A 24179-nucleotide genomic window follows, 5' to 3' on the forward strand; every position below is an offset into this window, starting at 1 on the left:
TACATATATATTACTATATATATATATAGTAATTTTGATTCATAAGTTCCAATGTACAAATTACAAACAATACATTCTCAGCAATAAAGTTTTTCAAAAAATTGTATAAAAACGAAATAAATCGCAAATTATCACAAAACTCAGCTTATCACAAAATTGACACCTTGAAGGAGTGTTAATTGACACATAATATGCAACATAACTATATTATGGATTTAAATATATTATGTAATTAGATTGCATACAATTCTTAATATAGGTTTAAAATTTTACATAGCTATTTTGTGTATTAATTATTAAAATTGCATGTGTATACTGAACGTAATTTTATATGCAATTTACTTTTTAAAAGATAAAAAGAAAGAGAAAAGAATTGTTGAAAAACAAATTTGAAAAAAAAAAAAAAAAGGAACCAAAACATCTTCCAGAAGATCCTAGCATATTCTTTTTAAAAAAGAGAAAAAAAGAGAGAGAATGAAATAAATCAAACTATTTCCAGTCACAATAGAAGACCCAAAGCTTTTCTAAGAAAGCAAAAGAGGCCCTCCGCTATCCCACCATGATAAAACCTCCTGCTATTTAATGGAGAAATTATTCAACAAGGAAATTTGTGTATTTATTATCCTAAATAGTACTTTGGTACATAAAATTAATAGTGCAAGATCTTTACCTGGAATGTAAAACATCAAGAATTTCAAATATGATTAACTCGAACATCGTACAGGAAAGAGAAAATGTAATGGAGAACATAAGTTGTACAAATACATGATGAACCTAAATAAATATTACAGACATAAATTAGCACTAAGTAAAAATCTATTACACAACTAAAGTGTTCACTAACAAGCTATTGTTTAGAACCCAGCCATCGGTATTAAACTGTCCAACTAGTTTATTGCACGCTTTGATTTAATGAGATTTCAGGAACAGGAAGAAATTTTCAATTAATGGTTAATTTAAAATTCAGTTATTACAAGAATAACTCGGATTTGAGGAAGATACTTTTATAAATTTGTGTAAAATTACTGAAAGTTTTCTATTTGATAAGTTAAATTATAAAATAAAAATTGTCAACAAATAAACAATAAAGATCAATTAGGAGAAAATCTTGAGAAATAAATCAAATTTATCATAGAGTATTTGTTAAAAATAAAATTTGCCCTTACTGTAAAACTAAAAGAAAGATCAAGTTAGATATTTTATAGTTTGCTGCCTTTTTTTAAAAGTAGTCTATTACATGTACATACTGTAACAAATAATATCCTGTTTTTTTTTCAGCCCACAAGATATCTGAGATTTGCTTATTAACATAATCAGGGGTCTGTCTAGGTTTTTTGAGAGGCACCAATTTTGTGAAAATTTAGACATAATTTGTGAAAATTAAAAATTACTATATTAAAAAATCAACACAAAAATATGGATTTATCGTTTCTTACGGGATACAAAAATAAAACTTTAAGAAAAAGTATTTTGTGAAGGCACCGATAAACATTAGTAAATTGGCCTGGACTACAACATTAAATAAAATGAAATACAAAGAAAATATTCAAAAGGAATTCTGCATATTCTCTGTTTTAATGCAAACTACACATTTTAAAAATAGGAAAAAAAATTCATAAAATCATATCATAAAATATTTTAATACTGAAAAAAAAAAATGTATACAAAAATCGAAAAGTAAAATATAAAACTTAGACAAGCTCATTTATTCTATTTATACTTTTGATTGAAATAAGTATAATGATTAATGTAAGATAAAAAAAATACTACTTAGTTTACATTATTTAATTAACTTTTTAAATAATCAGAAAATGGATTTGATAATGCTGTATTTTATTTTATGCACTTTTCGAACATCATCATTTTATTTTAATAGATATTTTTACATTAAAGCTGTGATATCCAAACACTTAAAAATTATATGTTCATTCAAAGAAATGAAGATTCAAAAGATTATTATTAAAAAAAAATATATGTTTAATTATATTATATTAAATTTAATTTTTCAGGGACATTTCCGTATTGTGATCTGCCACGCCACATAGATTTTAAACTGGTAAAAAAAATTTTAAAAAAATATGTAGATGTTTGTCTAGGGGTGGCTACACGTTATACCTTTCAAGTTGGTCCCTTGCTGTGGTGTTGTTTCAGTTTCTTGACGGCCGCTGCTCGAAAGTAGCGAAAACTTGGTGATTATTCTGTGAAAGATCAGGATACAAAGATGGGGAGATATCCATATCGTGATCTGTGGCAGAATAATCGCCAAGTCTTGGCAATTTCTGGGCAGAGGCCTGCAAGAAACTAAAAAAAAAATCCCAGAAACGGACCAACTCGAAAGGTATAACTCATAGCCACCCCCGGGCAAACATCTACATGTTTTTTTTTTAAAAATTTTGCGAAATTAAAATCTATTTGGCACCTTGGCAATTGCTGTTGGAGTAACAGATCGCGATACGGAAAGATCCCCACAAAAATCTCTCCCCCTCCCCGATGTGTACAAATATTTTAAAATCAATGTAAACGAAGAAGGGAGTTGGTCCCCTGTGATGTACTTTTTAGTTTCCTGCGGGCTGCTGGAGGATCAACTAGAGAGGTACAACTCTAAACCACCACAGGGTGAAAATCTGGGGAGATAACCACATCCTGATCTGTGGCAGAATAATCGGCAAGTCTTGGCAATTTCCAGGCAGCGGCCCGCGAGAAACTAAAAAAAAAAAAAAACCACAGAANAAAAAAATCACAGAAAGGTACCATCACGACATGTATAGCTCATAGACATGTATAGCTCATTTTTAAATTGCAATTTTAAAATCTATTTGGCACCTTGGCGATTGTAGTTGGCACGACTGATCAGGATGCGGAAATATCCCCGAATTTTCTGCCGCCGATCATGATACAGAAATCTTTTAAAAATCATATGCAAAAACAAAGAAAAGCAAAATATTATAGAGAAACTGTATTACCTCATAATCTCGGAACAATTGCTTCATGAAAAAAACCCAACCACCAGCAAAAAATAAAACCTGAAATATTATGATAATTAAACACAGCTTTAACTACAATACAAAAAATGCTTTAAAATTCAAAAACATACCTGAGTTACAAATACAATGAAGGTGTCTTCAAACAAAGCCATTTTGCTTTAGCTCAGGCGAGTTACAACATAATTAATAACGCTAAAAAAAATTCGTCATATGTATGTACATAATTTTTTAATCAACAATTTTAAATCTAACAAATTTCCATATTAAATGTGCTTGTAAGCAAATGTTTTTTTAAATCTAACGATTACGATGATATTTTTTTTTGTCACGAAGCTAAAGACGGGCATTGGCCGAGTGGTATCGCCCACCAAACGTTTCACAAAGCGTGAAGAGTCATTCTTACTGTATGAGATTCACGCACTTCTGATCAACATCTAGAGAAAATGCTAACCTGATTGGTAATTGGATGCATTTTTTTCGCGAAAACTTTGCAAATCAGCAGGTTTTCCAAGGTCCTTGAGAATTGATCCGTCAGCGAACCTCCGATATCTCCGGAGGTGCGTTAATAAAACTGAGGTGAGAACGAGGAAGATTTTGAAGGAACATTCTCACTGCCAGAAATATTTCTCAAGCCTGATTGGTGAATTTTTTATGAGTAAAAAATGTTTCACCAATCAGGTTCTTATTGGTATGAGGAAAAAAAAAGTTGAAGTACAGAATACTAAATTATTTACTTTTGTCCCGCAGTTATTTATTATTGTTTACTTTAATTATTGTCCCGCAGTGGACTGATCATTAAGAAACGGTTCCCAGTAGATCACTGAAGTCAAGTATCACTGGTTGCGGTCAGTGTGCGGGTTGGTGAAAACTTGGATCAATCTGCGTTGAGACCGAGGGTGTGCGGCATTGGTCCTCGTTAAACTGTTCTACCGTAAATTGCTCTGCTTCGCTTACAGGTCGTCGGGCTACCGAAGCGGAGGTGCCATCCCCTCCTCAGAGGATCAAAATTGCAACGCATAGTACTTTATCTGCAACGCACTACAGCTTCACAGCAGACTATTGGCGATTGTCAGTGGCGGTGTTAGCTCAGTGGTTTGAGAATTGGATTCTGGACCAGAGAGCCGGGGTTAAAGATAAATCACAAAATCAGTGATCGGATCTTTCAGCAATACCATGGGTACAGGTATCTAGAAAATTAAATTCCCCTTCAGATCTATGTCAAAATTGAGGAAGTGGCCTAACATGGCATGGGTTCGGATCATCCTTAAGAAAGACCCGTTTTCCAGACCATCGCCAATACTCTATTGAGAAAATTTAGTGTGACGTAAGTAAACTACACACCCACCTACAACGATCAGAGAAACATCCCTGAGGATAATCCAATTGCAATTTTCAGCAGAGAGGTTGGCTCCACCACTTTTGTAGCTCAACAACCAGTGCGTGAAGTCAAGCACTATATATTAGAAGAGTTTAACGAAAACCGATGCAACCCACTTCTCGTTCCCTTCCCAGACTGATCATCATCCCTCTCACTGAACACTGTCAATGATGCATGATTGCGGTGATCGACTGGTAATCATGCCTTACGATCAATTCATTCTGAGACGATGCGTATTTTAAAAAATAAAATATTTTATTTTCTCAGGAATTAAATTCTATCTTCACGTAAATAAACTTGTCAGATAAATATTTGTTGACATAAAACTTTGAAGTTAATATTTTTGCCTTTTTTACACGTTTCCTCTTTTGATGTTTAATTAGTCTCCCGCTGTACTCAGCTGCCAGCATGAACATCTTTCAAGTTTATCTATTGTAGGGAGCACTCTAGCCTTCACACCTATTTTATATGAAAACTAGCCAACATAGGACAATATAAGACCTCCAAACCTACTAGGGCTGACTTTACCACCCTCCTTAAATTCTGTCATAGAGTAGATCCCCACGATCGATATGTACAAGACAAGTACCAAAGTTGTGTGAAGTCATTGTGTTTCCGTCAGCCATGCAGCTAAGAGGAGGTGGGGGGGGGGATCCGGACCCTCCTATCCATACTTTTTTGAAACATTTTGAAGCTAAAAATTTTTTCTAATTTTAATTCAATTAATTTTTTTAATACTTCAATGATTTAGTTTTATTCTATGGGATCACCATCCTTACTACTTAAAAATTACACGTTGTGTCTTGCAACTACATATGAAAATGTGACGCATTTTTTCCCTCTTGCCAAAATTTACGGTGTTTTTGAATGATCTTTGTCCATTCTATAGTCTAATGTTCACATTAACTCCGTCTCTCAGCCCTTTATATTTCTAAACTAAATCTTTTAATTTTTTGATGGACACGATACGTATCAGTTTTCTTGTGTATTTACAGTTATTTGTGCCCTCTGATTATGGCAGGAACTACACATCGCAAGCCAATGGTTTTGTTAAAGTGTGCTTAAAATATTTAACAGCAAAACATTGAGCGTACCCACAGTCAGCAATTTGTCATTTAAATATATATATATATATATGTTTTTTTTTAACAATTAATTCTCAGGGTATCTTACTTGATTAAATAATAAAAATAATGTTTGCTAATGATCCACTAGAGGTACAATGGGATATTGATATTGTTAAAGATATCATGCTTAGTAATGATCTGAAGACAATACTTGCCGATCCTAAGGACAAGCATCCATCTAATACTTATTGATAAGTCCTATTACAAATTTGAGCCGTGATGGCTCAGAGATAGAACGTTTGCCTTTAAAAGGGGTGAACTGAGTTCGAATCCCAGCAATCGCTAGTTGATTTGAATTCCGCATTCACCTTGTACCGACCACAGAATTGATGCAAAATATCCCCAATGGTAGACAAATGATGGGTTAGAGTCAGTTTGCCGTCAGGCTATTCGTGGGAGGTTTTACTCTCCATTCAACACAAATGGGGGTTAGTTCCAACAAAAAAGTCCTCCACGAAGGCAAATTGCTCCCAATGCTTGATCCAGGAGTTCCCTTGTCTTCTGAATCGGGTTCAAAATTACAAGGCTACGGAGTTTAACATTAGTAGTCATAAACCTTAAAATTGTGTCGGCTTTTCAATAATGGTCATAAATATAAAACAAATTTGTGTGAATTCAGACCAACTTTCCTAGGGCTGGCCGGATTTAGTACAAGTACCGATTTCAGAAATTCTAGAAGATGAGTAGTCCAAAAGCATCACATTTTATGACACATTTACGTATTAAACAAAAGACAAAACAAAACTTTTCGAAAATTCTTTATTACTTTCCAAGTTACTTTAAGAAAGTTTGAAATTCCATTACTCAAAAATTAATCTTCTTTTATTATGAAGATTTGTTTTATTGCAGATAATTTTGGTACACAATTAAGTTTTCTTGATAACAACTTTAACATTGAACCCTTCAGGGTTATTCAAATTCAGAGATTATGTTCATGAAATATGTTATTCTAAATTTTAATATTGAATAGTAGAAATATAAATTAAAATACAACCGAATTGGAGAAAAAAAAACCTTAATGACTATAAAAAAAATAAAAACTTTTTATACATGAACTACAAAACCATTTTTGCCTATTGCACATAAGCAGGTGGATGACATATTGACATTAGTTAAAGAAACAACAGTTTTATCAGGTTTAGAGCCATTAAAAGTCAACTCTAGTTGCCACTTAACTGAATTTCTCCATGTCTGTCCAAGAATTTTTTTATCACTTGTTTCATTGTTTATAATTTTTCTCCTTGTAGCAAAAACTGGGATTTTACAATTTTGAGACATCTTTTTGAGTACAGTGGCTATTTGAGTATAAAATTTCAGTAAATTTTGATGGTGATTCACATATTTCATTTTGTCACTCCAATAAAATGATGTCATTCCATCAACCATTAAAACAGTCTTATAATTCTCCAAAGATAGCAAAGTTTCTAAAGAATGCAGAGTCACCAAGAACTGCTCGCTGTTGAAACATTTGATAATTTCCAGACACCTTAAGCGTTCATTTATGAAAACAGACATTTCTTCAGATTTGATGCAAGTTGATTGACGCATAAGTTTTATTCGTGTTTCAAGTATAGTTATCAGCCTTAGTAAATCAAAGCGACAATCATTATCAATAAAGATGACTCTTAAGTTTAGACCATCTAACATCAAACCTTTCCAGTTATCCGGTAAAATGCAACGAGCTATAAAGTGGTAGAGAAGCTCGGTTTTCCCTGCTCCTGATTCCCCATATATTTCAACTATATCTTCGGGCTTCAAGGAAGGAAATAAATTCTTTTCAAGATTGTAGTCAGTTAAAACATTGGTATATCTGGAAAGAAACTAAAAACATTTTTAATTAATAAACAGTAAAATAAGAAGAAAACAAATTATTACAAAATTTTCCCTTTAAAGATAACTGATTCTTTATTTTAAGAAACATTAATTTAAAAATAAAACATGGAATTTTAATGATTTGCAAGACAGTCAAAACATTATATATTATTAATAAAATTAAATAAAAACGAAACATTTCAGGAAAATTTTAGCAAATGATGGTTAAAGAAATAATAATGTACCACAAATAGGATGAAGCAATGTTACCTCGGATCCTTGTTATCCTTTAAACAATTCCACTGTTCTGTACCCTCCAGATTTGTAGCCTTAATTTATTTACATCTATTATCGAAACTTTAAAACATCCCTTTTTCATATCAATTCAACATTAAAATTTGAGCCATACAAATATTGAAAGAAAGGATTTATAGTAGATGTACATAATAATCAGACCCTGATTATTAAATAGATTTGTAGAGACTAGGACTGAGTTACTATTGTTTAAATTATATAACATAGCTTAGTATTGAATTTTTTATTAATATTATAATATTATATTATTTATAATATAAGTATATATTTAAAATATATTAATATATTATTACTAAGTAAATTCTTTGCATTAAGTTTAAATATAATTTCAATTTCATATAATTTTGCCCCATATGTAAAGTATTCATTGATCCCAACCTCTAATATATATTATTAGAATTCTTATAAATAATCAAGAAAAGAAATATGTACAATCTAGGATACAAACTAATACTTAAATGAGAAAACAAAACAAACAAAACTTCAGAATTCATTAATAATTAGAAAGAGATTGAAAATATCAAAACAAGTGTGATTGCCAAAAGAAACTTAAAGAGTGAAAAATGGCACTTAAAAATACCTTCAAATTTCAGACGGTTATCAAACTATTATATTTTGATAGTTATATAATATTCATAGTAGATATGTAAATCACATATACACATACATACATACAGTAAGCATTTGTATATATATATGCAATTTTTTTAATCTCTTTTCTCAATGATTATTTGTCAAATCATGATAACATATTCATTTTTCCTTTTTTTAAATATTAGTTTAATTTCAACAGAGCATACTTAAAGGCTATTAAGAGCTATTTTCAAAGGGCATATTTTTTTTTTAAATGTTTCTAAAAATTAGGGACTCCAGATAGTTATACAAATGTATGGAATACTATATGGCTATCAACTACATGTAAAAATAAGATTATCTTGTAATAAATTTTCTGTAAAAAAAAATTCAACACAGCCTTTTTAAATTTAAGAAGAGCTTCAAAAACCTTAATAGCTAAAATTAATTTTAGCTATGTTTTAACCTAATCTTAAAGCATCAATTATTTAATATAAATGACAATAAGTATTCACATCACAATTACAGTGCACAAAGAGATTAAAAAAAAATCTTTGTTTAAATGTTCAGATCTTTAAGAACTGAGTGCAATATTCAGAGGCCTTAAATGTGGTTATTAATTAATGTAATTGATATGTGTAGTTAAAAAATCAAATGCAAAAGTATACTTTCTTTAAATAAACAAATTTTTCTCCCAACAGATTTTGGTTTTTGACAATAAAACAGGAAGGGGTGGAAAAAAACATGATTCGGAAAAAAAACAGTGCCAATAGTTTCGTCCAAAGAGAAGTCGGAAGTTTGGATTCCTAATAACTATTTTCCCTTTTTGAGAATTTTGTTATATCTCGGGAAGTTTAAGTGAATGGATTTCCTAACAATAAAATTCATTTAAGCAAAGATGATTCAATGTAGATTTCAAAATAAATATTTATTCAATATTTTTTATTTCCTTTAATAATGGCCAAAAATTATGAATTGTAAGGTATACAAATTTTTGCCTTACTTTAAGCTTAGAAATTTTAAATAATAAAAAAGTCGAAGATTATCTTACATATTTTTTATGGCCAAAAATCCAAATCCATCAGGAAAAAAATATGTTTATGCAAAGAATGTATGATATAGTAATGCAAAATATTTTTTTGCTCTAATTAATTAGCACAATTGAAGTCCCTCTTTTGAACCTCTGAGATATTAATCAATACATGAAAATTCAACCATTAGAACAAAACTTATTCAGGATGATATCTTTTTTCCTTCGTGCACAGGCACCAACCAATAAAATTTGGCATTTCAGCACAGATTTAAGAACAGTACTAAGATTAATAAAATGATGTTCACTGAAATACATTTTCAGATTTTAAAATAAAGAAAGTTATAATATTTAAGAACTAAATGATAGTAAAACAAACTATGTTCAAAGCAAAATTTATATAAATTTGTAACAAAGTAAATTGTAATCCATTTCAATCTAAATAAATTATTAACAGCAAAAATATATGAACAAACAGTTTCAGCTAAACAAATGGTTATTCTTAGAAAAAATGTACCACATGAGATAATTTTTTTAACAGAATAAATCAAAGCTAAATATTTTTTTAAAATATTATGGAAATAAAAAAAAATAAAAAAAATTTAAAAATATTTTTGAATAACATGGAAATATGGAAGATTTTTAACATAATTAAATATTTATTGCAGAATAAATGAAGAAGTATAAATTAATTGATGACATGAAAATATACAATATAAATAGAAAGAATAAAGATTAAATCTAATATCCTCATAAGTTTAATTTCAGTTGCAGCAATTTAGTTCAACTGCAAAGGTTTTTTAAGTTAACTTTTCATCTATGCATTTTTAGAGTTATTTCTTATTCTTAAATTTAATATAGAATAATCACAAAACGCAATTCCACTAAAAAATTTCAAATTTCAAAAACGTTATGATAGATTTATGATTTAGAACAAATAATAGTATACTACAAAAATCTGCTTCCATCAGTAACTAACTATTCAGGTATTTTTTTTTTCAACTAATATTTGTTCCAAAATGTTATAATTAAAATACTTAGACTCTTTTTGTGTTTATTGCACCTTTTGCGTAAGAAAAAAAGTCAACTTAGAATTATTGATGTAGTTATAGACTATACATCAGTGATTTGGCCAAAGCACTATAATGCTTCAAATGCAATAAAAATTGCAAGGGGAGACATGAAAAATATGTTATTAAGCGTTCAAGAAACACATAGTTTTGCAGCATGAAAAAAAGTAGCATATTACCAACATTATAACCAAACTATAAATATATAATTATAAAAAAAAAAACTTTTTCTTCTTCATTCTTAGCTGAAGAAAACAATAACTCTGAGTATCATATCAAATTGTAGCTTTTCTTTGCTACAAGTGCTTGATCTGTTCTAATTAAAGCCTTTATTTTTCCAATATTACTCGTCTCTTGGTTTGAAATTCTTTGTTTTAGATGTTACATATTAATAGATCAATAAAGGTAGAAAATTCAAATTTTAATTTGGGACCTGCTTTTAGTGGAAAGGGAACCAGAAATTTAGTATTGGGTTCTAAGGATTCATAGTTTCCAAAGTCTAGCGGTATCACTCATACATTGACATATCGAGTGTTCTTAAAACAAGGTGCAGCTAGATTTTTTAACAATGTGTGCAGATAGATTTTTTAACAAAAAATGAGCACCTTTTAAGTACTTTTTAAGCACTTAAAAAATATTTTTAATCACTTTCCAAAAAAAAAAAAAATTCATAATTAGGATCTGTACTGTAATAAAAGTTTTATATTTGTCTACCATTTAAAGTTTTTAATTTATAAACATAAAATTCAAAAACATTTTCAAACACTTTACATAATCATGATAAAATAACTAGTTTTTGATAAATATTGTGAAAATCATGCATTTTCTGTAATTTAGAACGACAATCTACACTGCAGAGAAAAACACCTCTTCTTAAAAGATAGAAAATTAAGTACCTTTTACAAACCCAGAATATAAAAAGTCCCTTTAAGGGCTTATAAAAAATGTAAATTAAAAATAAGCACTTTTTAAAAACGCTGCGCACCCTGTAAAATGATAGACCAATTGAAAATCGATTAAGGAAAAATGGTGGGAGATAGAAATGCATGGTTTGTTATGTTTATCATTGAAAACCAGAATATTTTGTTTTGCCAAGTAATAAACATAGCTACATAGTTTAGGAACAGATGGCGCCTCTGATCGGAGAAATTATATAACAATGATTTATTTTCCATGTCAATGCTATTCTAATAGAAATATTTGCACAGGTGTCTATTAGTTTTGATGCTTGGCTTTGTCAATTTGTGATTTACAAATTATTTCTGGAAATTGTAGGCATTGAGAAAATATTTTTTAAAAAATCCTTTTTGTTCAGTTGGCATTGATTAACAACCATTGTGTTGTACGTGTTTATTAAAATCCAGCTAAAAGTGCCCTGTTTACAATCACGTCTATTAATAACTTTTTCATTATATCATTCATTATATTCAGAATATTCTGCTGGTTATGCTGAATTAGTTAACAAACTTAGTTATAATTTCTGGAACTTTGTGAGAAACACACCTATTTTTCAAAGCAGAACATAACAAGTTTTATCTTCTGTTTTTTCTTCTTAATTTTCTATTCTAAGTCATTCCTGGGACAACTTGTATGATAACCATCAACAATTATTAAATAAAATGAGATATTGCGTTTACAATTATTAATGTGTTGTATTACACTTCATAAATGAATAAATAATCATAGATTTAATTAAATAAAAATAAGTATTAACAGTTTTTCACTTTAATCTAAGTCACAAATGTTTTGTAAAGAATAAGAAGGTTTAAATTTTTCATGTTTATAAGTTTATTTTATAAGTTGACTACTGATATTTGTCATACAGTTATATAAATGACATAAGTTTTTCATAAAATGAAAAAAGAAACCAAGTATTAATAAAATCAAATAATTTACCAGATTATAATAAATCATTAAGATAAAAATCAACTCAGAGCACTTCTCAAGAGGTGTTAGTAAAAACGTAAACAGCAGTAAATTTTTAATGCTATTCATGATTTAGAGTACCTCTTTATGCAATATACTGTTCTATTTAAAAAAAAGTAAAAAACATTGTCACTATAATCACTTTTTTCATTGAATTTTAGGGCATCAGATTATCTTACACAATAAATTTATGTGAAAAACTATCAACATGGTGTGCATTACATTATTTCGATAATCCTACACTTCAAGTGTAGAAAAATAGAGTTTATTGCCTTATTGTTAAATATTTTATAAAATGCCAGAATATTGAGAAATTGTTCTAAGGATAGATAAACAAGTTAAATTACTTACTGTAATTTATTTTCTGTTAAAATAATAGCAATTTTTTTACGTTACTTTTTTGAACATGAATCAAATTACTATTTTTTGAAAAACAATTCAAAGTAAAATAAAACTTATCCATGACAGCCATTTGTTAAAGATATTATCAAGTAACTATCCTATTTAAACTTCATACTATTATTTTTAGCTGTAAATATATAGACACTTTAAAAAAAAAATCTTTTTTGGTTTTACATTGCTTTGATTCACCTCATAAATCCCCAAAATTGGCTTTTTTGGTAAGAAAAAGTATTTTTAAAGAAACAGAAAATATGAAGAAAACTTTTGCAATAATCAATGTTATTTCTGGTCATTAGATGGAACTATATAATTACTCTAAACTTTTGGTTGCGAATATAAATTTAAACTTAATTGTAATCTGAAGAATAGATCTTAAAGTTTAGAACAAGTGTTATGCTTCCACCTTTTGAAAAATGCCGTATAACAAACTACAAAGATTTGATAATTACCTGAGAACCTTTTTCTTCAATGAATGTTGCCATTGCTTCATTTACTGCCTATTAGCCATCTAGAACAAATATTATATAAACACATTTTAGTCATATATTATAAATTTATTTGAACCTATAATGAAAAAAAAATTAATAATTCATTAATTAGAGTTCTTAAAGATTTATTTTAGATGACATAAGAAAAACCATGTCATAAAAAGTTCAGAATAACGGAACATTTATTCAAGATAGTCAATAAAATTACTTTTTTCTAAGAATTAAGGAACTTTGCTGGTAGTGATATATTTAGTCTATCCAAATAAACTCTTTAAAAGAGTTAATTTACTGTAATTACTACTAAAGTAACAACAAAACAAATTCCATTAAAAGAAACTTTTTTATTTATACCTTTTTTTTTTATTTTTAAATCATACTAAACAGGTAAAAAGCATAGGATAAATGCACTATAGAAAAATAGAATTAAACGCATTAGCAGTATTACAAAATAATGCGGTTTTTATCAAAATGTGACAATTACAAAAGAAGAAATATAATTTTGAGAAAACTGGAGTATACCTTATTAAAATTTTAAAATGAGAATTTTTCGTTTCGTAAACAATTAAAAGAATGCAGGGTTTGTATATAAATTTGACAATTTAGGGATTTTTAAAATGCAAATACAGTGAAATCTCCTGTTATGGACACTCCTGCAAAACGGACATATTTTTAATTCCCCGGTAACCTTCCATGAATAAACCATTATGTACATTCTCAACAAAGCGGACACTCCCGTAACCAGACGCGGACAGTCATTTCTACCCTGAAACGTAATTTTCCATCTTTTAAACCGGACACTACTTTTTCTAACTTTGAAAAAAAAATATTTCTGCTTTAAATTGCAAGGAAAAAAATACAACTTTTAGACATTTTTAAAACATGTTTATTTTTTTGCCTTATCCAGAACTAAAAATATTGTTAAGCTATTTCACTACTAAAGAATCAATCTTTCTCCTATCATCCTGCCTTATCGTTGTAAAGAAAGGAGAGAAAATGATACTGCTCTCCTGAAATAATTCGGACAGCGGCATCTTTTGATCCTTTCATCTGGACCACACAGGTTAAGACCCCTTAAGTTAAAATGACATCTCTTAAAAGCTCTCAATGCTTCGTTACCATTGAAAATTTCTTTAATTTTCTTATCAATTTGAAGACTGGAGTAAAAAATAGAACAGAAATATAATCTTTGATGTGTTCATATAAATGCAACACTTACTCAGACACTTGATAGCTGATCATAGGTCCTCATAACTTAGCTGTGAATGACTGTGAATTGTGGGAGGTTTACTTTCAAGAAGGAATTAATCATGTTCCCCATCCAATGATAGGTAGGTGTAAGGGGATGTTACACTTTACATTTACCTAAAAATTGAAATCGACTGACGACTATAATCTCCTATTCCATATCATATGTCTGACTTCAGTATCTGTGCTAATAGGAAAATTATATTAATTTATCTGTAGCTACATCTAGAATTATGTATTTATATGAAACTTCTTTATATATTCTTTTTTCTCTTTTTTAAAGCGTAAAGAAATATCCTTGTAGATAGTTATTGTAAATTAAATTATTTCTACATCTTTGAAAATATTCTAAAAACAATTAACAGTGCTAAACTTCGTTATTAGGGTACCCTTCCAGTAAGCGGACAACTCTCCTAAACGGACAATTTTTTCGGTCCCTAGAATGTCCCCTTAATTGAGGTTTTACTGTATTTCCATAAGAAATATGTTTAAAAAAAATTAAAGTATTAGTATAAATAACAATGAAGATTTAAGGTAAATAAATGTTGAAAATTATTAGAAAAAACAAAAATGCACAAAAATTATGATTATAAAATACACACAACACAAATGTAATTATGAAAACATAATCTGTAAAATTTTAAAACTATTTCCAGAGTTTTGATAATGATTTATAGAGAAACTTCTAAAAGAAAATAACTGTTCAAGAGTGGAAGTTTACTTTATTACACTATATTTTATAAAAAGTTAAAATTTGTTTTTGCCTGGAAACACGCTAAGGGGTCTAAAGGGGAAAAACTAGTTATATTTCTAGTAATATTCTCTTTTCAGCTTACAGTAACAAGGCAAGGTACTTTCGCATCAACATGATACAAGTAAATTAAACTATTTTTGTACAATTATTATTAAAAAAAAAAAAAAACAGAACGGCTNCTCTTTAAAAGAGTTAATTTACTGTAATTACTACTAAAGTAACAACAAAACAAATTCCATTAAAGGATATATAACTCTTTTATTTACACCTTTTTTTTCATTTTTAAATCATACTAAATAGGGAAAAAGCATAGGATAAATGCACTATAGAAAAATAGAATTAAATGCAATAGCAGTATTACAAAATAATGCCTTTTTTATCAAATTGTGACGATTAGAAAAGCAGAAATATAATTTTGAGAAAACTGGAGAATACCTTATTAAAATTTTAAAATGAGAATTTCGTTTCGCAAACAATTAAAAGAATGCAGGGTTTGTATATAAATTTGACAATTTAGGGATTTTTAAAATGCAATTATTTCCACAAAAAATATATTTAAATAAAATTAAAGTATTAGTATAAAAAACAATGAAGATTTAAGGTAACTAAATGTTGAAAATTAATAGAAAAAACAGTAATGCACAAAAATTATGATTATAAAATACATACAATACAAGAAATCATTTGTAATTATGAAAACATAATCTGTATAATTTTAAAACTATTTCCAGAGTTTTGATAATGATTTAAAGAGAAACTTCTAAAAAGAAACTAATTGTTCGAGAGGGGAAGTTTACTTTATTACACCATGTTTTATAAAAAGTTAAAAAAAAAATTTGGCTGGAAAAACGCTTAGGGGTCTAAAGGGGAAAAACTAGTTTTATTTCTAGTAATATTCTTTTTTCAGCTTACAGTAACAAGGCAAGGTACTTTTGCATTAACAGGATGCAAGTAAATTCAATTATTTTTGTACAATTATTATTAAAAAAAAAAAAAAAAGAACGGCTGTCACGTGTCAAAAAATAATAGCAAATAAAGTAAAATAAATAGCTATTTTTAATAGTGGCGTTAAAATTTTAACGTTCTTGAAAGTGGATGATAATCTGGATGCCATGATAAAAATGCCAGCTCACGCTTATGATTACTATTCTCTAAAAATGATAAAAAAATATCTAATACAATTAACGAATAATAACGGATAAAGAAAAATCGGAGTAAGTATAACACGATAATCATTGCATAACTCAGTAATAAATTCACAACAGCGTCAATATTGAGCATAAAGAAATACATGAAAAGATTGAAGGAGATTACTCGATAAAATAATACCAAAAATAAATCGTCATGAAAATACTTGAAATTAATGCATCAAAAGCAAACAAATATCAAAATGTAATTGTCAACTAACTAAAATAAAAATCTAAGTCGGCATAGCAGAACTTGTTTTAAAAATTGTGGATATGGGAATTAGTCTCAGAGCTTTAGAAGTAATTTAAAGTGTGCTTATAGCTTGCAAAGTAGAAGCTTATTTCTGTTCGACTAAAATTATCGAAATTCATGCTGGAAAGCCCAGTGATTTACACTATTTTTGCATGACGTTAAGATCATGCATTAATGAAATAAAACTGAAAGGATATGTAGATTTACGGGATATGTTTTTTTTTAATTACAATAACTTTACGAAATGATTTCACAAAATGCATGTAGTTCTACTGCTATTTTCTTACTTTAATTTCTTACGATATAAAATCTTTGAAAAGATTTCGGAAAATTACCTTTCTTTTTTATAGAATAATTTTGTTGAATTTTTATATGTGTTGAAAAGATATTTTACCCATTTCAGTGGAACGCGATTTATTTAATAATTGTTACAATTTGGAATCTTTTCGTCAATTGTTAAAAAAGAAGAAATAACGAAGAGAATAAACTCCAGATATTTTTTTTATCTGATGTAACATACAAAAATGCAGATCTAAAATTATTAAGATTAATTAACAATTTTGAAGGAAAAAAAGGCGTTGTCAGGAATGAATGTTGTTAATTTTAGTCAAATTACTTTATTACGATAAATAAAAAAAATAGTAAGGGAGAGAGGGATATCTTTAAATTTATAAACACGAAGCTTAGTCAACCTCAGCCATTTGCCTGAATGCTGCTTTCAAAGAAAGGTATTAATTGTTTTTAATTCTTGATTTAAAGATAATAACAATTACAGCTACAGGTTATTTTTTCCTTATTGTTTAATTTTTACGAATATTTTAACAAGTTGTTATTTTGATATTTTTATTTTAGTATTAGAATACTTCTTTAAAAGTGCTTTCTCTTATAGAACTATGTGATAATGAAGCCTTTAAAAAGAGATGAAATGGAAGAAGCAGTAAAAGAAACTAAGCGAAAACTCCTGAAATAGTAAAGGAAGATTCAAAGAGCGGAATTTAAGCTTGTTTTAGAGCACAAAATATTATCAAGACATGCAGTAAAAACGTGAAGTTATATAATTATTGTATCAGGTGAAAATGATCATTATAATGAGATTAATTGTAGTAGTAAGATTAACTATTCTACAACATCCAATTTCTCCATTGCCTAGTACAATAATAATAAACTGCTTTTCTTATTTGTTTCTTACTTATTAAAAAAAAAAAAAAAAAAAAAAAAAAAAAAAAAAAAAAAAAAAAANAACTCTAGACGATTTGGCATCTTTTCTTATTGCGACGGAGTGAAGTTAACCAAGCTTAAGGACAAAGCATAAATGTTTGATTCTACTTTGTCCAAAATCTAAACAAATACCAGTTTTGAGACATGTTTGTTGCTCTATAGGCAAAACTTGTTACGTGACAGAACCGGTTAAGCTTCTTTTCTAGCTTCGAATAACAACGAAACGAGGCAAACATTTACATAGAAAATTATACTGTCAAGAGACTCCTCGTAATTCTATTCGAACATTAGTTAGTGCGACACACACAAAAAAAAATGGCGTTGAATAGATAAAGTAGTTTCTGATACGGTGTAATAGTTTATCTTAACAAAAGAAGGATGACAAAATTTTTTCACTTATCACACATTTCTCCTATTCCAAGCTTTGCTTCATACACATGACGGATCTCATATTGAACTAAAAATATATTTATTTCCAGCTCAGCTAACGCAATTGAAAATGAAAATAAATTATGCTTGTCATTCGACATATTTTCAGACTAAACATTGAATTTAAATGGGGGTCAAGCAAATCGTAACCAGAAATATTTTGATTGCTTTTTGCGCAAAATAATAAAAAGGGGAAAATCCTTCAAATTATTTTTCAAGATATTAGCTTAGATAATGAGTTATTTTTCTCCTTTAAAAGCTTCTTGATCTTATTTACGCTTTGTTGAATCCTAATCCGACTTTATTGAGCAGCAAAAATAAGTAAATCTCATTACTCACCACTCAAACAATATTCGAAAAACCTCACTGTTTTAATTTTAACATCTTTTACTTACCTTTAGCTTACTTTCATGCTTATTTGTGAGGTTTCAAATCTTCTAATCAAAAATTTAACCACTTTTCCTAAATACTTAAGATTCAATGTTGGATTCCTATGTCGAATGACAATACAATTTTCAATAATTTCCCTTACAAGCAAAATTTTTAACTAATCGAAAATGAACCATTAAAGATTCGCCATAATATTCTATAGGGAGTGAAAGATTCGCCATAATATCCATATCTGTAATTCCATATGAATAATTTCTGCGAAATTCATAATAGTCATACATCGATTTAAACTCATGTGATAAATAAATAATGAATTTTTCAACCTTTATTATTAAAATTACTCCTTTCACTTTCTATGAAAGAAATTTTACATTGCTCAACGGCGTATGCCTAGTTAATGTTATAAAAAGTTTAGTTATAATTGGAATTGATAACATGTAAAATTGATCAGAAAGTTCACTGCTTGATGTAGTAATGATGAATAAGCAAGCAAGGGCCTAACATATAAAGGAAGAGGCGTAAAAACCAGATTCGTTATTCCAAAAATAATATTAATTTTCTTTATCATCTATTGTGTGTTTAGTTATACTAACGAAACACGGGCAATTTTTGCATAAAGGAAAAGCATACAAACGGGGCCATTTTCATTCCAAGTAAATCTCGCTAATTTTAAACATAAAAAATAAATATTTGTATTTTTAACTTACACGGTTTGCTATAAAAATGCTCAGTTAGGTTTTTTAAATGTCAGGCACAATATTTTTGGAATGAGAAATGCTTGTTTTTATAACTGATATTAAAAGTGCATGCATTTCTGAATAGAGCGGATTTTATGGTTCTTTTCTCGAAAAGAGCTGTCCTTTTTAAAAGAGGAAAACTTCTAAATTGGACTAGAGCTTTTTATAAATTTACAACATACAAACGATTAGGATTTGAAAATAAAATTTCTGTTCAAATTCTTCCTTTTCCTAACAGTGCAATCTTTAAATTTAAAAACTGCGTAGTGTAACCTTTAATTGTAAAAATTGTTTGATATTACACCTGTAAATAAAGGAAAAAATCATCTGAAAATCACGTCACAGTTTTTCGAAATATTTTAATGGAAACCACATTATTATATTTTTCATATGTTTTATACGTAATTTTTGATATGTTTGCAATCATATGTCGTAATCGATCAAAGTTTACATTCATAAAAAATGGATTAAAAGAGGATTTGCAGCGCCATCTGTAGGACTTCGTTTTAATTAAAACCAGGACATCTGGCAAGAAAATTTTTGCCTTGAATTTGATAAAGAATTAATCATTCAACTTTACGCTTACTTTAATCATTCAACAGTTTTATGTATTCGAAAACGGTTAATCTAATTTAGGACTTCCAACATGGTTAGATCTATATCCAGCTAAACGCTTAATTTTTTTAAAAATGAAAATCCAAGATTTCAAAATAATCAAAGGGGCCGGCAGCGGGGTGCAAGGGGGTGCACTTGCACCCCCCTGGCTTTTTAAAAAAAAACAATTAAAGAGATACAGAAATTTTTTTTTATAAAATTTTTTTATTAAACATATTTTTATGGAAAAACAAATAATTAAGTAATTATTGATACATAACAATTAAAAAATTGTTTAATCAAACAAGAATTGTAATCGTCTTGTTTGCTGTCCAAATCTGTTTATAACTTTTTCAATGAATTCTGAGTCATCTTTGATTCTTTTCTTATGCACACTGAGCATTTACAAACGTGGCAGATATCTAAGCTATATTTTTAAATTTCATTTAATAAAATGTAAATAATATTATATTTTCTATTAGTTATTCAGTTTAACAAAGGTGTATAACACAAGCTGACTTCTCGCAACTGTAAAACTTCATCAACACAACTGTTTGTAGTTATTTGTGTTTCAAAGTCAGTAGCTATGCCAGCGCGATCGCCTCTGGGCAAAATTTGCAAGTACAAGAAATTCGTACTTTTTTTTAAATATCTTGCTAACATAGAAGAAATATATCTTGAAAAAATGAACAGATGAAAGTATATGTAATAACAAAACAAAATGTAATAGCAGAATATTTTAATTTTTTTTCGGGGGGAGGGGAGGGTAGTTTGTTAGAGGGTTGCACCCCCTTTTATATTATTCTGCCGGCGCCCTTGAAAATAATTATTTTATTTGAACAAAAACTTTTATAAAATATATAATTTCTGCTTAAGCATACTGACTAGGAATTTCATAGAGCTGAAAAAAATATTTGTTTTGAGAATGTTTAATAGTAATCACGATAAAATTAAAAAAAAATCTAATTATTTTAAAAACTAATGGTAAGACTAACCACAAGAAAAAAAAATCAATAAAAAGTATTAAACTTGTTTGCTAAAATCGTGCATGTAATTAGAAAAGTAAAACTCTTGTCTGACTAGTATTAAATAAAATATTCATTTAAAAAAATTATACAGTTTTCTCTAAGCATTATATACTACGTTAAAGCAAGACCAAGTTCTTTCTTTCTTGTTGTAACTTTTTTTTAAACGTTAATTTATAAGATTAATCGAGTTAGTTTAGAAATATTTTTAATATGATTGCATATCCTCTAACTGCTACAAATTTCCCGCAGTTTCGCGAAATATTTTTCTTGGGGGGGGGGGACAAAGGGAATGTATAATAATAATAATAAATTATGATTAAAGGAGTTTTGCCCGACGCTGCATATGAACACTTTAAACAGACTTAGGGGCTCCGCTCTCCGTTAGTTTGGATCACCAATCCCTGTGATTGCTTCTCATTTAACATTGTTTTTCCTTCCTAAAAGTTGATTAAAAAAGATAATTTTGTTTATAAAATACGCTATTATTGCAATTTTTTGTAAGCAAATTTTGCTAATATGTAATATGCAAATTTTGCTAATATGTTTTGCTAATATGTAATATGTAATTCGTAATATGTAGGTTGATATGTGAATTTTGCTTATAGGAAATATGTTTTGCTAATATGTAAATTTGCTAATATGTAAAATGTGCTAATATGTAATATGTAAAATGTGCTAATATGTAAATGTTTTGCTAATATGTAATGAAATAAAGTGATCTTTGGAGTTTAAAAATAATCAATTGTACTTGAAAAAACAATTATAACAGAATGAGCGACACAATAAGAAGTATTTCATGATCAGTATGATTTTGATTGTCGATAACGATAACCATATCGATAGATCGAATTGGAAACAGATTTTCTGTCTCTTGAGTTTTTTACATTTGCTTTTATTTAATTTTACTACTTTACTTAATTTTATAAATTTATTTCATTTATAGTTATTTGATTTTGATACAAATGTGAAGATTTATTGCTGGCAACATCTTATTTTTCACTTTATTTTTTTATTACATTTATTTATTTATTGTTACTTTTGAGATCAAGTTCAGCGCGAGCTTATAAAATTTAAACGTGAGATAAGTTTTTCTACGACGATAGATTAATAGCTTTTGTTTAAAGCAAGAAGAAAAAAAAGAAAAGAAAAGAATTCACAAAAAATCATTTCAAATTTAAATCACTTTCGAAGAAATTTGAATTTTGAAAAAAAAAAAACCTGTTTTAAGATTTTAAAATAAAATGGCTCTTTAAACATGCTAAATGTCACATCCATAATTGCATTGCAATGGACTGCAGAATGGTTAAAAAAGTTTTTTTTTTTTTCAAATTTAACAATTGATAATTCTCGAACTAATTATAGCACTTTAATTGTTTTTCTTCTACCCTTTTCCTTGTAAATTTTTTTACACAACTTTGAATTCAAAAGATTCTAAGTCTTAAATGTTTTGCGCAACAAAACAAAAGTTACGTACAGCAAAAAAAGGAGTAAAAAAATTGGAATAGCATTAGAAAAAAGTGATAAACAATGCAATAACCTTCGAACAAATTGAATTAAAAAGAAATATTGGCCTTAAGCTCATAAACAAGCATAACCCTTTCGGCGTGTTAAATTTCAAGTCTGTAGTTGCATTCCTGCGGAATGTGGTTTCTGCTACAAGTTTAACTGCTAAAAATTCTCGAGTGTTAAGTTTGTATCGCAAAAATTTAATCATCGAGTTTAAATTTTTATTTTTTATTTATTCCACTGTACTCACTGAACATTTTTCTAAACACCTTCATACTTTCGAGTATTTAAGTCTTACAGTTTATCGCAGAGAAACAAACGGTAAAATATAATTAAGATCAGATGGACACATGTACTCATGGTGTGTTCTTAAGTTCTAATAAAGGTTTCATAAAAATTCTATTGGCTTTCAAAATTTTTGATTCCAATAATCTAAAAAAGGAATTACAAAACCCTGAAGTAAAGGGTATGTGGATAGATTTAATTGAAGAAGCTCTGTTTTTGAGCACTGATAAGAAAGCGCGGCATTTTAAAAAGGTGCAAATGAATAAATAGATAAATAAAAAAAACGCGGTGCGGAAAAGTATTTTGTTAGTCTAGCTCTTACCAGTATTAAATACAATAAAAAGAAAAGAATGGAAGCCGTTGGAGAATAGCATAGGAAAATTTGAAACAAATGAATAAATAAAAAAAACGCGGTGCGGAAAAGTATTTTGTTAGTCTAGCTCACAGGTTCCCGAACTTTTTTTTCTCGTGAACCACTTTCAAAGTTTTACTATTTTCGGTAGACCACCTGCTGCTACATTTCTACTGTATTCCCAAAACTCCTAAAAAATATCACCCTTAATTAGGGGTGTTAAGAAGAAAAAAAAAATCGAATTATCTTGTGTCCTATTTATTAAAACAATACTTGCGGTTATACAAAATTATAGACATTTATTATTTACAAACAATCAACAATTGACAAAAAAATCAACAATGAACTCTGAAATGTACATCAACAATAAAAAATAGTCATACTTTTAATGAGACGGATGTACATGATGAATTGACAGCAAATTATCAATATTTGGCTTCAGGTTCGTAAGAAGTAATCTCAAATCTCCCCGTTCTGTGATGTTCAATCTGCTCGTTTTTTTGTTAATAGGTTGGAAACGGCACTAAAACTTCTTTCGAAAAGATATGACGAGGGAAACGCTATCAAAAATTTTCTCGCAATTTCCCACAGCCCAGGATACTTTTCGTTGATTTCTGCCTGCAGCCAAAATTTTTGATAACCCTTTTTAAATTTCACCTTCAGTTCCTCGTTGTTGCTGAGCTCAAGTAGCTCCATGAACCATGGTGGTATTTCCATCGTCTGAATGTCTTCAAATCTGTTTTTGAAGTCATCATGCAGGGTATTTAAATGCGAGCGGGCGCACGGGCGGCTCTTGCAAGTCGCGACATGTGGTGTACACTTGTACTGTTATCTATTGTTCGATTCAATTCTGTGTTTGAACTGAGTCTCGAATATTTTTGAGTACCTACCTAGTGAATGATGCTACCTGCCTACATAGATAGGTAAATCCAAGTCAAAATATTTGTTCTTTATTATGAAAACCAGAAAATTTTTCGTGGACCCCCACTTACAACTTGTGAACCCCTGTTTTCTTTTCATGTCTACGTGGACCCCCGTGTGGTCTCCTATGGACCCCTGGGGGTCCACCTGGACCACTTTGGGAACCTATGGTCTA

The 24179-nt window shown here is 28.8% G+C and overlaps 2 protein-coding genes across 7 annotated transcripts in view; both read right to left on the reverse strand.

Annotated features, from left to right (window-relative positions):
* LOC107437439 (golgi pH regulator) overlaps positions 1–3325 on the reverse strand; it is a 19546-nt gene extending 16221 nt beyond the window's left edge. Inside the window, exons 1-3 of one of the 3 annotated variants that reach the window (XM_043050457.2) lie at positions 3095–3325; positions 2964–3023; positions 671–774 (exon numbers count right to left, since the gene is read on the reverse strand). In XM_043050457.2, the coding sequence (XP_042906391.1) occupies positions 671–774; positions 2964–3023; positions 3095–3136 (206 nt within the window). In that variant the 5' untranslated portion in view covers positions 3137–3325. The remainder of the gene's footprint in view (positions 1–670; positions 775–2963; positions 3024–3094) is intronic. The other 2 variants (XM_043050458.2, XM_071181109.1) reach the window with 2 other exon arrangements.
* Positions 3326–6234: 2909 nt separating this feature from the next.
* The window catches only part of LOC107437442 (X-ray repair cross complementing 2), a 28217-nt gene continuing 10272 nt past the window's right edge, over positions 6235–24179 (reverse strand). The window contains exons 1-3 of one of the 4 annotated variants that reach the window (XM_043050461.2): positions 16434–16569; positions 13067–13125; positions 6235–7310 (exon numbers count right to left, since the gene is read on the reverse strand). In XM_043050461.2, the coding sequence (XP_042906395.1) occupies positions 6534–7310; positions 13067–13099 (810 nt within the window). In that variant the 5' untranslated portion in view covers positions 13100–13125; positions 16434–16569 and the 3' untranslated portion in view covers positions 6235–6533. Of the gene's footprint in view, positions 7311–13066; positions 13126–14321; positions 14533–16418; positions 16570–24179 lie in introns of those variants that run through there. The other 3 variants (XM_071181116.1, XM_043050460.2, XM_071181115.1) reach the window with 3 other exon arrangements.

The sequence above is a fragment of the Parasteatoda tepidariorum genome, chromosome 5, assembly GCF_043381705.1.
Source record: "Parasteatoda tepidariorum isolate YZ-2023 chromosome 5, CAS_Ptep_4.0, whole genome shotgun sequence".
In the NCBI taxonomy this organism is placed as follows: Eukaryota; Metazoa; Arthropoda; class Arachnida; order Araneae; family Theridiidae; genus Parasteatoda; species Parasteatoda tepidariorum.